The sequence below is a fragment of the Trichechus manatus genome, unplaced genomic scaffold, assembly GCF_000243295.1.
Source record: "Trichechus manatus latirostris isolate Lorelei unplaced genomic scaffold, TriManLat1.0 scaffold00122, whole genome shotgun sequence".
Taxonomy (NCBI): Eukaryota; Metazoa; Chordata; class Mammalia; order Sirenia; family Trichechidae; genus Trichechus; species Trichechus manatus.
In genome coordinates, this window is record NW_004444058.1 from 7,620,198 (window position 1) to 7,633,034 (window position 12,837).

Below are 12,837 nucleotides of genomic sequence, written 5' to 3' on the forward strand. Positions count from 1 at the left end.
GCCGGCGCCCGGTAAGAGCTTGCGGCCGGGAGGACGGGGAAGGAAAGTCCGCGGTACACCTGGCCCTGCCGCCACCGCCGCCCGCCGTCCCGTCTCCGGGACCCCCACTGCTCCCGGCCCTGCAGTCGCGCGGGCCCCGGGCCTCCTGTCGCCGCTCGCCGGGCCCCGGCCTCGGAAACACTCCCCGCCGCCGTTCCGGGAACCCTCGCCCCGTCTGACAGACGCTCCCTTCTCCCCTTGGAGCCCCGGGAGCGGCCCCGCCAGCAGTCCTGGGCCCCTCGCTCGCGGAAACTCACTCTCAACCAGCCACCTCGGCCCTGATGCAGTCCCTGCCCCATCTGACAGACGCGCCCATCCCACCCGGAGACTTTGACAAAGTCCTCGGTGGCCTCCAACCTGTCTTCTTACTCCTTGTAGGACTCAAACTGAGCAGGAAATCTGCTGGTCCCCTTGCCCCATTGTATCCCTTTCATTCTCGAATTCTAATCTTAAGGCTCATCGGGCCTCCTAGGACCCTTTCCGTAAAAAATTAGACCGTGGAAACCCACCCTTGATTCTCCCTCCCTACACGCTCCTCACTCCAGGAAGCTCCCTGGCCTGACAGTTGTCCAGAAACTTCCCACAAAGTTTCTATCCCCAGTCAGATTCCTGCTGGTCCAGGTTTCCTGTTCTTACCGTACCCCACTTGGGACTCCGCTTGTATTGATAAGGGGACCACCCCCTGCCCCCCACCATCTCTGCAGACAGTTCCTGCCGCCTTTTCTAGTGGAGATTCCCTTTGTCCTCTGCTCCCAACCTTCTCTCTGGCCTCTGACCCTGGTCTTCCCTTGTTGTCCTGACTGCCCCCCTTCCCTCAAAACTGACAGATCCTCCCTGCTTCCCAGCCAAGTTCTGTCCCGAGACCCAAGGAAAAGCATCTCGGCTCAGGCTAGCACTGCCTCTCCTGGTCTGTCTACCTTCTAGGGGTGGAAGTTGCCTCTGCCTCTGCTGTCAGTGGGTGGTCTCGATGTCCCTGCATTGTATTGGTGCTGGGGGTGATGGGTGGAGCCCCGACTTTCTTGAAGGATGAGTACGAAGGGCCCCCCTCAGTCTTTCTGGACTCCAGGCTGGCCTGGGCTGAGCCTGTCTCCCCAACCCCACAGGCCTGGGTTCTGAGGAGAATGCAATGGTGGCCATGGACCTGGTCTCCCCCTTGCTCCCCAAGAAGAGCCTGCCTGTCCCTGGGCCCCTGGAGCAAGTGGCCAATCGGTTGAGCAGCAAAGTGGCTGCAGAGGTTCCCCATGGCAGCAAGCAGGAGCTGCCGGACCTCAAGGGTGAGTTGCCCAGGCAGCAGGCGGGGCAGGGTGCTGGTCACAGTCACAGGGGAGTTTTCGGGCCTGCGCGCTAGTGTGGGGCCTTAGAGTGGCCTCAGCTTTCTCTGCGACCCCCTGAGGCTCCACAAGTAGGGCACCCAGAGAAGCAGGAGGCATGGTGGTCAGGAGCTCACGCTCAAACCCATCTGACTCCATCCTCCTCATGCAGTCTTAGTGATCTTCCATAAGACCCTGATCCATCCGTCTGTTGGTCCTAAGACCGTTATTGCATAGTGATTGGCACTGCTGTAGATCCCAGCGATATGATGTAAACAAAGCAGATCTGGTTCTGGCCCTTGGGGTCATTGAAGTTGGGGATGCAGAGACGCAGATAGGCAGGGGTGAGGGCTCTGTAGAAAAGTACAGGGACCACTGGAACCGGAGCCACCAGCCCAGCATTAGGGGCACAAGCTGAACCACTTAGGGTGGCCGGTGGGTCAGAGTTTGTGAGAAACCTGTTACCAGGACCCCTGGATGTGTTGGAGATCTGAAAGGAGACCCACTGGCCAGGCATAGCGGCCTCCCTCTTGCCGCACACCCTTGGACACAACTCTCGCCCTGTCTGAGACTCAGTTTCCTTATTTGCAAACTGGGCAGGCCCATTCCTGCCTCAGTATGGTGATTGTATGGAGTAAGAGAACTTGACAGAAGTGAAACTCTTGCAGGGTCCTCGGGTGAGTGGGGCTGGGGAGTGGCTGTGGGTATACAGTGCCCAGGTAGCCTCACCGCCTGCCCTCTGGGCTTCTGTCTTGCCCTCCAGCCCAGAGCCTGACCACCTGCGAGGTGTGTGGCGCCTGCTTCGAGACTCGCAAGGGCCTGTCAAGCCATGCACGCTCCCACCTGCGGCAGCTGGGAGTGGCTGAGTCGGAAAGCAGTGGTGCCCCCATTGACCTCCTCTACGAGCTCGTCAAGCAGAAGGGCTTGCCTGATGCGCCCCTCGGGCTGCCCCCAGGCCTGGCCAAGAAGTCCAGCTCACCGAAGGAGGTGGTTGCTGGGGCCCCGCGGCCTGGCCTGCTCACCCTGGCCAAGCCCCTGGATGCCCCCGCTGTCAACAAGGCCATCAAGTCACCACCTGGCTTCTCAGCCAAGGGCCTGTCCCACCCCCCCAGCTCCCCACTCCTCAAGAAGACACCGCTGGCCCTGACAGGCTCCCCAGCTCCGAAGAACCCCGAGGACAAGAGCCCCCAGCTTTCCCTGAGTCCCCGGCCGACCTCCCCAAAGGCACAGTGGCCCCAGTCGGAGGATGAGGGGCCCTTGAACCTCAGTGAGTGTGGGTCCCAGGAGCTGAGGGGGGTCCTGGTACTGGGAGGGCTCAGGGTGGGGGCAATAGGGACTGTAGCTCCTGCGTCAAGGGTCTGTCAGGCCAGGGGTAGTGTCAAGGTGACTGAGTCTCCCTTCGGGCCACCTGCAGAGAATCCTGTCCCCTACCTTCCCTCACTGCTCTTCCCCTGAGGCCTGGCGCCAACTGCTGAGCCTGCCAGGGGCATCCTCGCCACCTAGGGGCAGCTCTGCCTTCCTGGGGCCCAGGTAGGGGCAGCGAAGGTAACTAGGGCTGCACTTCGGGTCCTGTGCAGGCAGACAAGTGGTCTTCAAAGGTGGCCCTGTCTTCGTGCTCCTCTCCTCATCAGCCCATCTTCCTGGCCACCCCGTGCTGGGAGCAGATGTTTCCAGCTGTGCCTGGGGTGGAGCCACACCTGTGGGCTCAGCAAACAGGGTTCAGGGAGAGATCCTCCAGGCACAGTGGGTAGGGGTTAGTAAGGATGTCCCTTAGGACGTCAGGCCCTCCCACACCTTGTGGACATTAGAGTTGGGGTGCCCCCAGGACCCAGCCGCCTGCCCATTAAGGCACCATGTTGTCCCTTTGTGCTCTGCCTTCACCGAGTCTGCTGAGGTTCCTGGAGCAGGGCCCTGGGCAGGTGTGCCCTTGGTTGTGGGATGCAGCCAGGTGGGGCCCCTGCCATCCACCCCACACAGCTCCCATCACCAGGATCCCTGGGGGTGCTGCTGCCTCTCCATTCTGAATCCATATGCTCTCCACCCTCCCCCTGCTGCCCAAGGGCTAGGCTAGGTAGGGACCAGGCCCTCCTGTCATCCAGAGCCTCGTAGTCCCTGTGTGGTGTAAGTCTTGGACCCCTTGCCACCTGCTTGGCCAAGCGTCTCTGCAGCCCTCCATCCTCCAAGCCCAGGGCCGGCCGAGGTGGCGGCCGTGAACCCCCCTGTGTTTTGTCTCCGCAGCTTTAGATAGTGACGGGGGCCGAGAGCTGGACTGCCAGCTGTGCGGTGCCTGGTTTGAGACCCGCAAGGGCCTGTCCAGCCACGCCCGCGCCCACCTGCGCCACCTGGGCGTCAGCGACCCGGACGCCAAGGGATCCCCCATAGACGTGCTCCACGGGCTCATCAGGAGGGACGGCGTCCACCTCCGCCTCCCATCGGGGCGCGGCGCCCTGGCCCAGCTGGGGAGGCCTCCTCCTGCCTCCGCGGCCCTCTCCTTGCTCCCCCCCCCACCGCCGGCCAAGAGGGCCAAGCTGAAGGCCGTGGGTGCGGCCAGCCCCTGGGGGAAGCAGGACCTCTCGGCCGCCGCCACTGCTGGCATTTTCTGGGCCTCTGATGTGGAGCCGGCTCCTCTCAACCTCTGTAGGTTCTCGCTTCAGCCGCCCCCCATCCCTGCGGGCCCTGGAGCCCCTCCCTGGGGGTCATGGCCCCCTCCCGGCGGGGGCAGGGAGGAGACATGGGCTTGGGCAGTGGCCCGGCGCTGCCCGGAGATCTTGTTGGCAATGGGCTGCTGGGCCCTTGCTCTTGGCCTTTGACCTCCATGACCTTGACCCTCCCTGAGAATGACGGCCAAGGGCAGGTCCTGCCTTTTGGTGTAGAACATGCCCACGGTCGCCCCCTATCTGAAAGGCCTGTGGTGCCTAGAGGCTGCTTAGCGCCCTCCCTGTCCTTGCTGGCACATGTCCGCAGAGCTCTGGAGTCTTGGTGCTGCCCCTTCCCCACTCCTCAGCCCCTCACTTGCACTTGCCCTCCATCACCATCCCAGGTGTTGGCCAGCTGCTGCCCACGCCCAGCTGGCCTGGACACTTTGCAGGTGGCGGCAATGCCGTCCCCAGCTGCCCTGCCCTGATGCTGACTGTCCCTCTCTCCTCCTCTCCCCATCGCCCCTGCTGCAGCCTCGGGCCCTGAGCCAACACGCGACATCCGCTGTGAGTTCTGTGGCGAGTTCTTCGAGAATCGCAAGGGCCTGTCAAGCCACGCGCGCTCCCACCTGCGGCAGATGGGCGTGACCGAGTGGTACGTCAACGGCTCACCCATCGACACGCTGCGGGAGATCCTCAAAAGACAGCAGGCCCACTCCCGGCCCAGTGGACCCCCAAACCCGCCGGGACCCAGCCCCAAGGCCCTGGCCAAGATGGTGGGCGGTCCCGGGAGCTCGCTGGAAGCCCGTGGCCCTGCCGATCTACACCTCTCGCCCCTGGCCAAGAAGTTGCCACCGCCACCAGGCAGCCCCCTGGGCCACTCACCAGCTGCCTCTCCGCCCCCCACGGCCCGGAAGATGTTCACAGGCCTGGCTACCCCCTCCTTGCCCAAGAAGCTGAAGCCCGAACAGATGCGGGTGGAGATCAAGCGGGAGATGCTGCCGGGGGCCCTCCACGGGGAGTCACACCCGTCTGAGGGGCCCTGGGCGGCGTCTCGGGAAGACATGACCCCCCTGAACCTGTGTAAGTGACCCTGGGGCGGGGCAGGGACAACAGTGGAGGGAGCTTCTCTCCTCCTCCCAGTGGGGTACCCCAAGCATCTACAGGTAAAATGGAATAGGGGAGACACAGGCCCAGAGGATGAGGGAGTAGCTGTACATCTGTACATTCCTGCTACTCAGACCCCCTCTTGGGGCCAAATTGTGTCATGCAGGGGTAGCAAAAAGACTCTGCGCCACCTTCAATCGATTGACAGTGGCTGCCAACCAGATTTTGAGACAGAAGGACTCCAGGGATTGATTAGTGATGTTTGCTGTGGGCAGGCTGGAAGTGGATGTCACTACAGTGTTTTTTGGTTTTTTGTTTTTTTTCTTTAACATTCCTGGTAATTGAGTGAGAGTCCCTGGGTGACACAGTTAATGCTCAGCTACTAACCAAAAGGTTGGAAGTTCAAGTTCACCCGGAGGTGCCTCGGAAGAAAAGCCTGGTGATCTGCTTCCAGAAAAGTCCTAGCCTTGAAAACCCTATGGAGCACAGTTCTACTCTGACACACCTGGGGTCACCATGAGTCGGGGTCAACAGCAACTTTTTTTTTAAAAAAAATAAGTGCTTAAAATTTGGAGTCAGGCGTGAGTCTAGATCTTGGTTCTTCCACAATCTAGCAATAAGTGGCCTTGGACAGGTTTCCGTGTTTGGAGGGTGGAGGTCAGCGTAGTGCCAACCCCTAGGGTTTCTTGAGGCTTGAGTAGGATTCAGGCACTTCACCCAGTGCCTGGTGAGAGAAAGCTCTCTGTAGGTGGTGGTTGTGATGTCACCTTCGCTTGCTTCTCGCTTTGTGCTCATTCTGCTCGAAGTCCCTGGGCTGGAGTGCCCCGGAGGTGACACCCGACACGTGCCCACTCTGCACCGTGTGCCTTAGGTTGCTATCACTGGAGACTTTCCCAGTAGCACCAGGAGGTGGGGGTTTCAATCTCTATTTTCCAGAGGAGGAAACTGAGGCTCAGGGAGGAGTTACTAAGGTTTAGGGAGGGGAAATAGGCTCAGAGGGGAAATTGAGGCTTAGGGAGAAGTAACTGAGGCTCAAGGAGGGGAAGCTGAGGCTCAGGAAGAGGAAATGGAGGCTCAGGGAAGGGAAGCATCTTGCCTAGCATCACATGGGGTCAGCAGCAAAGCTAGCGTTTGACCCCAGAGCCTAGGCAGCGCTTTTTCAGCATCCTTCACGGTGTCCTGGGAAGGCAGTGTGAAGCCTGCTGGGATTTGTGCTGAGGAGAGAGCAAGCAGCAGGACTGGGGCCTCTGGGGCACAGATAGGAAGTGAGCCATTTGGGTCAAGCTCAGAGGCGTCCCACTCACAGCCACCACCTCCTTCCCTCCCACCCCCCACCCTCTGCAGCATCCCGGGCTGAGCCGACGCGTGACATCCGCTGTGAGTTCTGTGGCGAGTTCTTCGAGAACCGCAAGGGCCTGTCGAGCCACGCACGCTCCCACCTGCGGCAGATGGGCGTGACCGAGTGGTCTGTCAATGGCTCTCCCATCGACACGCTGCGGGAGATCCTCAAGAAGAAGTCTAAGCCATGCCTCATTAAGAAGGAGCCTCCTGCTGGCGACCTGGCCCCGGCACTGGCCGAGGAGGGGCCCCCCACTGCTGCCCCTGGGCCACTGCAAGCCCCCCTGCCGCTTGCACCCCTGGTGGGCCGGCCTGGCAAACTGGGAGTGGGGCCTGCCCAGGTCCCCCGCGAGCTTAGCCTGACGCCCATCACGGGGGCCAAGCATTCAGCTACTGGCTACCTGGGTGCCGTGACAGCCAAGCGGCTGCTGCAGGAGGACCGCCTCCTCCCTGCAGAGGTCAAGGCCAAGACCTACATCCAGACTGAACTGCCCTTCAAGGCCAAGACCCTCCATGAGAAGACCTCCCACTCCTGTAAGCGGCAGGCGGGGAGGGCCATGCCAGGCGCACACTGACCCCAGGTGGTAGCCCGGTGGGGAGGCCCCAAAAGAGGCGGGGTTGGCCCCTGGCCTGGGGCGGGGTGTCTGGGTCCTCAGACCCCCTCTGAGCTGTGGCTCAGTAGCACCCCTCCACCCACAGCCACCGAGGCCTGCTGTGAGCTATGTGGCCTCTATTTCGAAAACCGGAAGGCCTTGGCCAGCCATGCACGAGCACACCTGCGGCAGTTCGGCGTGACCGAGTGGTGCGTCAATGGCTCGCCCATCGAGACGCTGAGCGAATGGATCAAACATCGGCCCCAGAAGGTGGGCGCCTACCGCAGCTACATTCAGGGCGGCCGCCCCTTCACCAAGAAGTTCCGTAGTGCGGGACATGCCCGCGATGGTGACAAGCGGCTGGCCCTCGGGCTGACTCCTGGTGGCCTGGCCATGGTCGGCCGCAGCGCTGGAGGAGAGCCGGGTCCTGAGGCCGGCCGTGCAGCTGATGGCGGGGAACGGCCTCTGGCAGCCAGCCCACCGGGCACGGTGAAGGCGGAGGAGCACCAGCGGCAGAACATCAATAGTGAGTGCCGGCAGGGCAGCTGGGTGACCTCGTGTGCATCTGCTGACCCCCGTGTCCTCACACTCACGCAGTCACTCCAGCGTCCAATTGTCTATGCATCATTGTCACACCCTGATCAGTTTGCTCATTTAATCTGTAATCGCTCACCTGCCTCTCATCCATCCACCATCCCACACTGTCCCGCGGTCCATCCAGGCAGTGTCCTGCCACCCTCTGTCTTGTTGACAAGCCCCTACCAGCGTCTGCCCCCTGGTTGCTAAAGGCAGGGACTTCCCCAGTGGCGTGGCCCTTGGCTCACCTCCTGCACCTCTCCCCTACTCAGAATTTGAGCGCAGACAAGCTCGGCCCCCGGACGTGGCCTCAGCCCGGGGTGGTGAAGAGGCCAATGACCTGCAGCAGAAGCTGGAGGAGGCACGGCAGCCCCCGCCCCGGGTCCGGCCGGTGCCCTCTCTGGTGCCTCGGCCCCCCCAGACCTCGCTTGTCAAGTTCGTCGGCAACATCTACACTCTCAAGTGCAGGTATGTGGCCCCCAGTGAAGGAGGGAGCCTGCCCAGTGGGGGCCAGGCTGCCCAGAGCTTGAGGACAGCACCAAGTCTCTGCCATTGGGTATGGCTGGGCTCAGGCTGAAGGCTCCTCACAGAGCATCAGGCTGAGACCCGAAGCTTTGTAGCTGGTGACTCCTAGGTTCGAATCCCAGCTCTGATAGTTACCCAGCTTACTGATCTTGGAAAAGGAGTTACCCGCTATATGCCTCAATTTTCCAATCTATGAAACAGGTCAATAACAGACCTACCTAATAGATCTCTTACGAGGATTGAATGAGTCTATAAAGCTGTCAGAACTAGGCCTGGACTTGGTGCTGGGAGGGTAGGAATGGGGGTCTGGACGAGTTGGGTGCGTGAGTGTGGGGAGGCGAGTAGGTGTGTTAGTACCCTCTCCAGTCCTGGAGCCCCCTGGCCAGGGCCTGCTTCCCTGTGCCTTCTCTCATCTCAGATCACATGTCTGCCTCAGATGGATGAGGTGCTTGGGAGGCCAACTGGTCTTTACCCAGCCCCAGAACCAGCAGGCTGCCCTAAACAGAGATAGGGGGCTCCAAGGGGCCTCATCCATGACCCCATGAGGGATACAGGTGGCTGTCCATTGGGAAACATTTGGCTCCTGGGCACCCTCTCCTCAAATCCTGGGCTTGCTCTGTCCCCACAGAGTAGCAGCAGGTATACCTGGTCGTTGGGGCTTGGTCAGGGCGCTTAGGGATACGGAGGGCTACACTTCCGCCTCTCCTGACAGCAGTGACCACTCCTCCCTCTCTGTTCCATCCCACAGGTTTTGCGAGGTGGAATTCCAGGGCCCCCTCTCCATCCAGGAGGAGTGGGTGCGGCACTTACAGCGGCATATCTTGGAGATGAATTTTTCCAAAGCAGATCCCCCACCGGAGGAGCCCCAGGCCCCGCAGGCACAGACAGCGGCAGCAGAGGCGCCCTAACACAGAAGCATTCCAGACCCCCTCTCATGCCACCTCTGTCTCCTTTTCCTCCTCTGTGTCCTCCTCCTCCTCCTCCTCCTTCCTCTTTTCTGTTTCCAAAGGAGCAAGCCAAAACCTCAAACCGGCGCCCCCTGGGGGCTGGGCACACTACAGCTGGGGCGCCGGGAGCCAGCTAGCTGCCCTTCCCCCAGGCCGAGGACTCTGGGGCCACAAGGGTGTCTTCCTGCAGCCCACACCCACCTGATCGGGCAGGGGCAGCAGCCAAGACTCTGTGGCAGCTGACCTGGTTACCGAGGAGGACAGCATTCCCCTGTTCCCAGCAGCCAGGCAAGGCTATGCCTGCCACCTATGGCCATTTGCAAAGACCCCAAAGACCCCTGTTCTGGTTCCCGCTTGCCCCATGACTGTCCTCTCACATGCACGCACATGCAAACACACGTGTGTGCACACGCACCTTGCGAGGCCCGGGATCTGCCCCAGCCCCCCAGTTCCTGCGTCGAGCAGCCCTGTCACGCCATGGTGCTTGCTCAGGGGAAGCCATGCTCCCTCTGCTGGGCCTCCTGGGGCCCGGGAGGCCCCCACTGAGCCCACGATGCCACGGAAACCCTCATTGGCCGCCACCCTCCCTAAGGGGCCTTCCCAGCTGGGAAGAGCTCAGAGCTCAGAGCTGACAGTTATGTCCTGCCGTGTCTAGGCCCCCCAGAGCGTCGGGGGCCCCAGGGGGTGAGACTCTTCTCCCCACTCCCAACCTGCTCTCCCCCCACCTTTTCACTGTTGCTTTCTATGTATAGCTCCCTAGACTCTTCACTTTTTTAAAAATGCGTTTTGTGTAGAGAATAAGGAACGTCGATCTTTTTAATTTGCAGTCCTGGGCCAGGTAAACACCGGGAAGGCTGATTGACCTTTTAACTTTTTCCTGTGGCCACCTTTTGGTTATCGATGTACCTAGAAGTCTGTAAATTAGATTAAATTTCTCTTCTGGAAACACACCGGGGCAGGCAGCCAGCGTGCGTGTTTCTCTTGGGTGGACAGGCCGGCTTTGGCTGCCAGCTAGGGCTGGGATCGGCCCTGGGCTTCCTGCTGGCCACCAAGCCGACCAGGCCCAGCTGGGGACAAGCCCAGTTGCCCAGCTGGCAGCCCTCGGTGCCCTGGGTGGTGGGGGTCTCTGGCTGGCTGGGGGGCAACTTATGTGAGCAGAGGAAATGCTACCCAGGGCTCCAGGAGGCCGGTCTGGGAAGGGAGCCAGGGCTGGGAAGCAACCGAGGCTAGGAGGGCTTTCTAAGGACAGGGGCTGTCCAGCAAGGGTGTGGGAGCCTGCAGGGGGAGGGAGGAGTAGGCAGCGGCCAGAAGCATTCCTGGGGGGCCGGCAGGAAGGACTTGGCTGGAGACAGGTGACTTCTATGAAGACACATGCATCTTGAGCCCTGGTGACATGAGGGAAAGAAAGGGGAGCACTGACTCCCTTGCAATGTTATTTACATCCTCACACTGCAGATGTTTGTTGAACATTTCTGAGATTTCAAGAGACCTTGCTGGCTGCCCCTTCTTGTTGATCGCATACTGTTTTTAAGCTCACCATTTTCACTGAGTCCCTGGGTGGTGCAAATGGTTTGTGCTCCACTCCTAACCTAAAGGTTGGTTCAATTCCACCCATCAGTGCCAAGGAAGAAGCGCCTGGAGATCTGTTTCCGTTAAGGTTACAGCCAAGAAAACCCTATGGATCAGTTCTGCTCTGTAACACATGGGGTCACCATGAGTCAGAATCGACTCCACAGCAACCAACAACAATCCCACACATAGCAGCTATTGGAGATGTCTATTGTTGGGTGCCTTCGAGTCACCCGTGACTCCTGGAGACCCCATGCAAAATGGAATGAAGCACAGCCTGGTCCCGCGCCATCCCCATGATCCGTTGCAGATTGGACAGTTGTGATCCATAGCGTTTTCACTGGCTGAATTCTTAAGTTGATTGCCAGGGCTTTCTTCCTAGTCTGGAAGCTCCACTGAGACCTGTTCAGCATCATAGCAATACACAAGCCTCCACTGATGGACTCTTGGTGGCTGTGCATGAGGTGCATTAGTCAGGAATCAAACCCAGGTCTCCTGCATGGAAGGTGAGGATTCTACTATTGAACCACCAATCACCTGGAGATGGCTGACTACAGTGTTTTCTATGTGTGTCCTGCCTGACTGTATTGGATTTTTTTTATTTGAAAGAGGCAAATACAGTTCTTACCACAGAGGGATCTTTTCTTAAAACACTTCTGAGCATGCCCCTTCTCTGCTTAAGCAATACCACCATCTCTCTCAATGGTCTATGAGGGCCGTGGGTGTTAAATCAATGACAGGGGTGAAATGAGGGCTGTGGCAGCAAGTGCTATGAGTAAAGCTCTAGGATCCAGGAGAAGCGTTCTGAGCCTTAGCTTGGGAGACCAGGTAGGCATCCAAAGCTGGAGTGCACATTATATCAGAGCATTGTGTGCTGCTTCTGTGGTTACTCAGTGCATCATAAGCCTTGCCTAACGTGACTGAAAGTTCTGTCTGCCTAAACCCCGATTTAGGCAGAGGGTTTTTTTTTTTTTTAATTGTAAAAATATATGTAACAAAACATGCCATCTCAGCCATTTCTACATGTACACTGATTACACTCTTCAAGTTGTGCCTCTGTTCTCACTATCCTTTTCCAAATCATTTCACCACCGTGAACATAAACTCAGTGCCCCTTTAGAAAAAAAAATCTCCGTTTCCCTTTCCCTCCTACCCCTGGTAACCAATAATAATCTTTGGTTTCTATGTATTTGCTTATTTTATATAAGAGATCACACAGTATTTGTCGTTTTGCAGCTTAACTTATTTTGCTCAGCATGATGTTTTCAAGGTTCATCCATGTTGTGGCATGCATCAGGACTTCACTTCCCTTTATGGCTGAGTAATATTCCATTGTGTGTGTATACCACATTGTGTTTATCCATTCAAGTGTTGATGGACATTTGGATTTTTACTACCTTTTGGCTATTGTGAAAAGTGCTGCAATGAATGTTGGTGTATAGGGGAGTTGCTTTTTAAAAACATTTTATCATGGAGAATTCCAATCATAACAAAAGTAGAGAGAATAGCAAAATAAATTTGCATCTATTCATCAATTATCAACTCATGATGAATCTCTTCAGCTATAGCCCTCCCCATTCTCCTTCTCTCCCCCTTCTTTCGCCTCTGAATTATGGTGGAGCACACCCTGACCATCAGACCAATTAATCTGCTAATATGAGTGTTTCAGTACGTTTCTTTAAAGGGTATAGATTTCAAAACAATGCCATTATTACACTTAAAGTCCGTGCGTATTGCAAACAGTGAACGAACTCGACTGCTAACTGAGAGGTTGAATGTTCAAGTCCACCCAGAGGTGCCTGGGAAGAAAGGCCTTCCAAAAAATTTAGCCATTGAAAACCCTATGGAGTACAGTTCTACTCTGACACACGTGGGGTTGCCATGAGTCAGAGTTGACTCGACAGTCACGATTTTTTATTCCACCTCAAAAATTGATGACGACCCTTAACATCAAAAAGCAAGTCAGCAACAGCACACTTTTAAAAAACGTTTTAAGTGAAGCATAGCAAAAAGTGTACAGGTCCTAACTCTACAGCCTGATGCATTTTCCAACACACACACACACACTATGTGTCTGCCTTCTTGTCTGTCAAATTGGCTCTTAGAAATTATGGGATGTCCCTGGCCGTGGTTTCAACACTTTCAGAGGGAGCACTGAGGACAAGGCTGGCTGGTGCCTGGCTGCACTATTGTAGGC

At 57.9% G+C, this 12,837-nt stretch overlaps 1 protein-coding gene across 3 annotated transcripts in view; it reads left to right on the forward strand.

Annotated features, from left to right (window-relative positions):
- The window catches only part of WIZ (WIZ zinc finger), a 25,475-nt gene extending 15,449 nt beyond the window's left edge, over positions 1 to 10,026 (forward strand). Inside the window, exons 1-8 of one of the 3 annotated variants that reach the window (XM_004384440.1) lie at positions 1,148 to 1,313; positions 2,113 to 2,616; positions 3,588 to 3,986; positions 4,520 to 5,068; positions 6,437 to 6,964; positions 7,130 to 7,549; positions 7,872 to 8,067; positions 8,873 to 10,026. In XM_004384440.1, coding sequence (XP_004384497.1) covers positions 1,166 to 1,313; positions 2,113 to 2,616; positions 3,588 to 3,986; positions 4,520 to 5,068; positions 6,437 to 6,964; positions 7,130 to 7,549; positions 7,872 to 8,067; positions 8,873 to 9,032 — 2,904 coding nt within the window. In that variant the 5' untranslated portion in view covers positions 1,148 to 1,165 and the 3' untranslated portion in view covers positions 9,033 to 10,026. Of the gene's footprint in view, positions 1 to 1,147; positions 1,314 to 2,112; positions 2,617 to 3,587; positions 3,987 to 4,519; positions 5,069 to 6,436; positions 6,965 to 7,129; positions 7,550 to 7,871; positions 8,068 to 8,872 lie in introns of those variants that run through there. The other 2 variants (XM_004384441.1, XM_004384442.1) reach the window with 2 other exon arrangements.
- Positions 10,027 to 12,837: the final 2,811 nt, after the last annotated feature.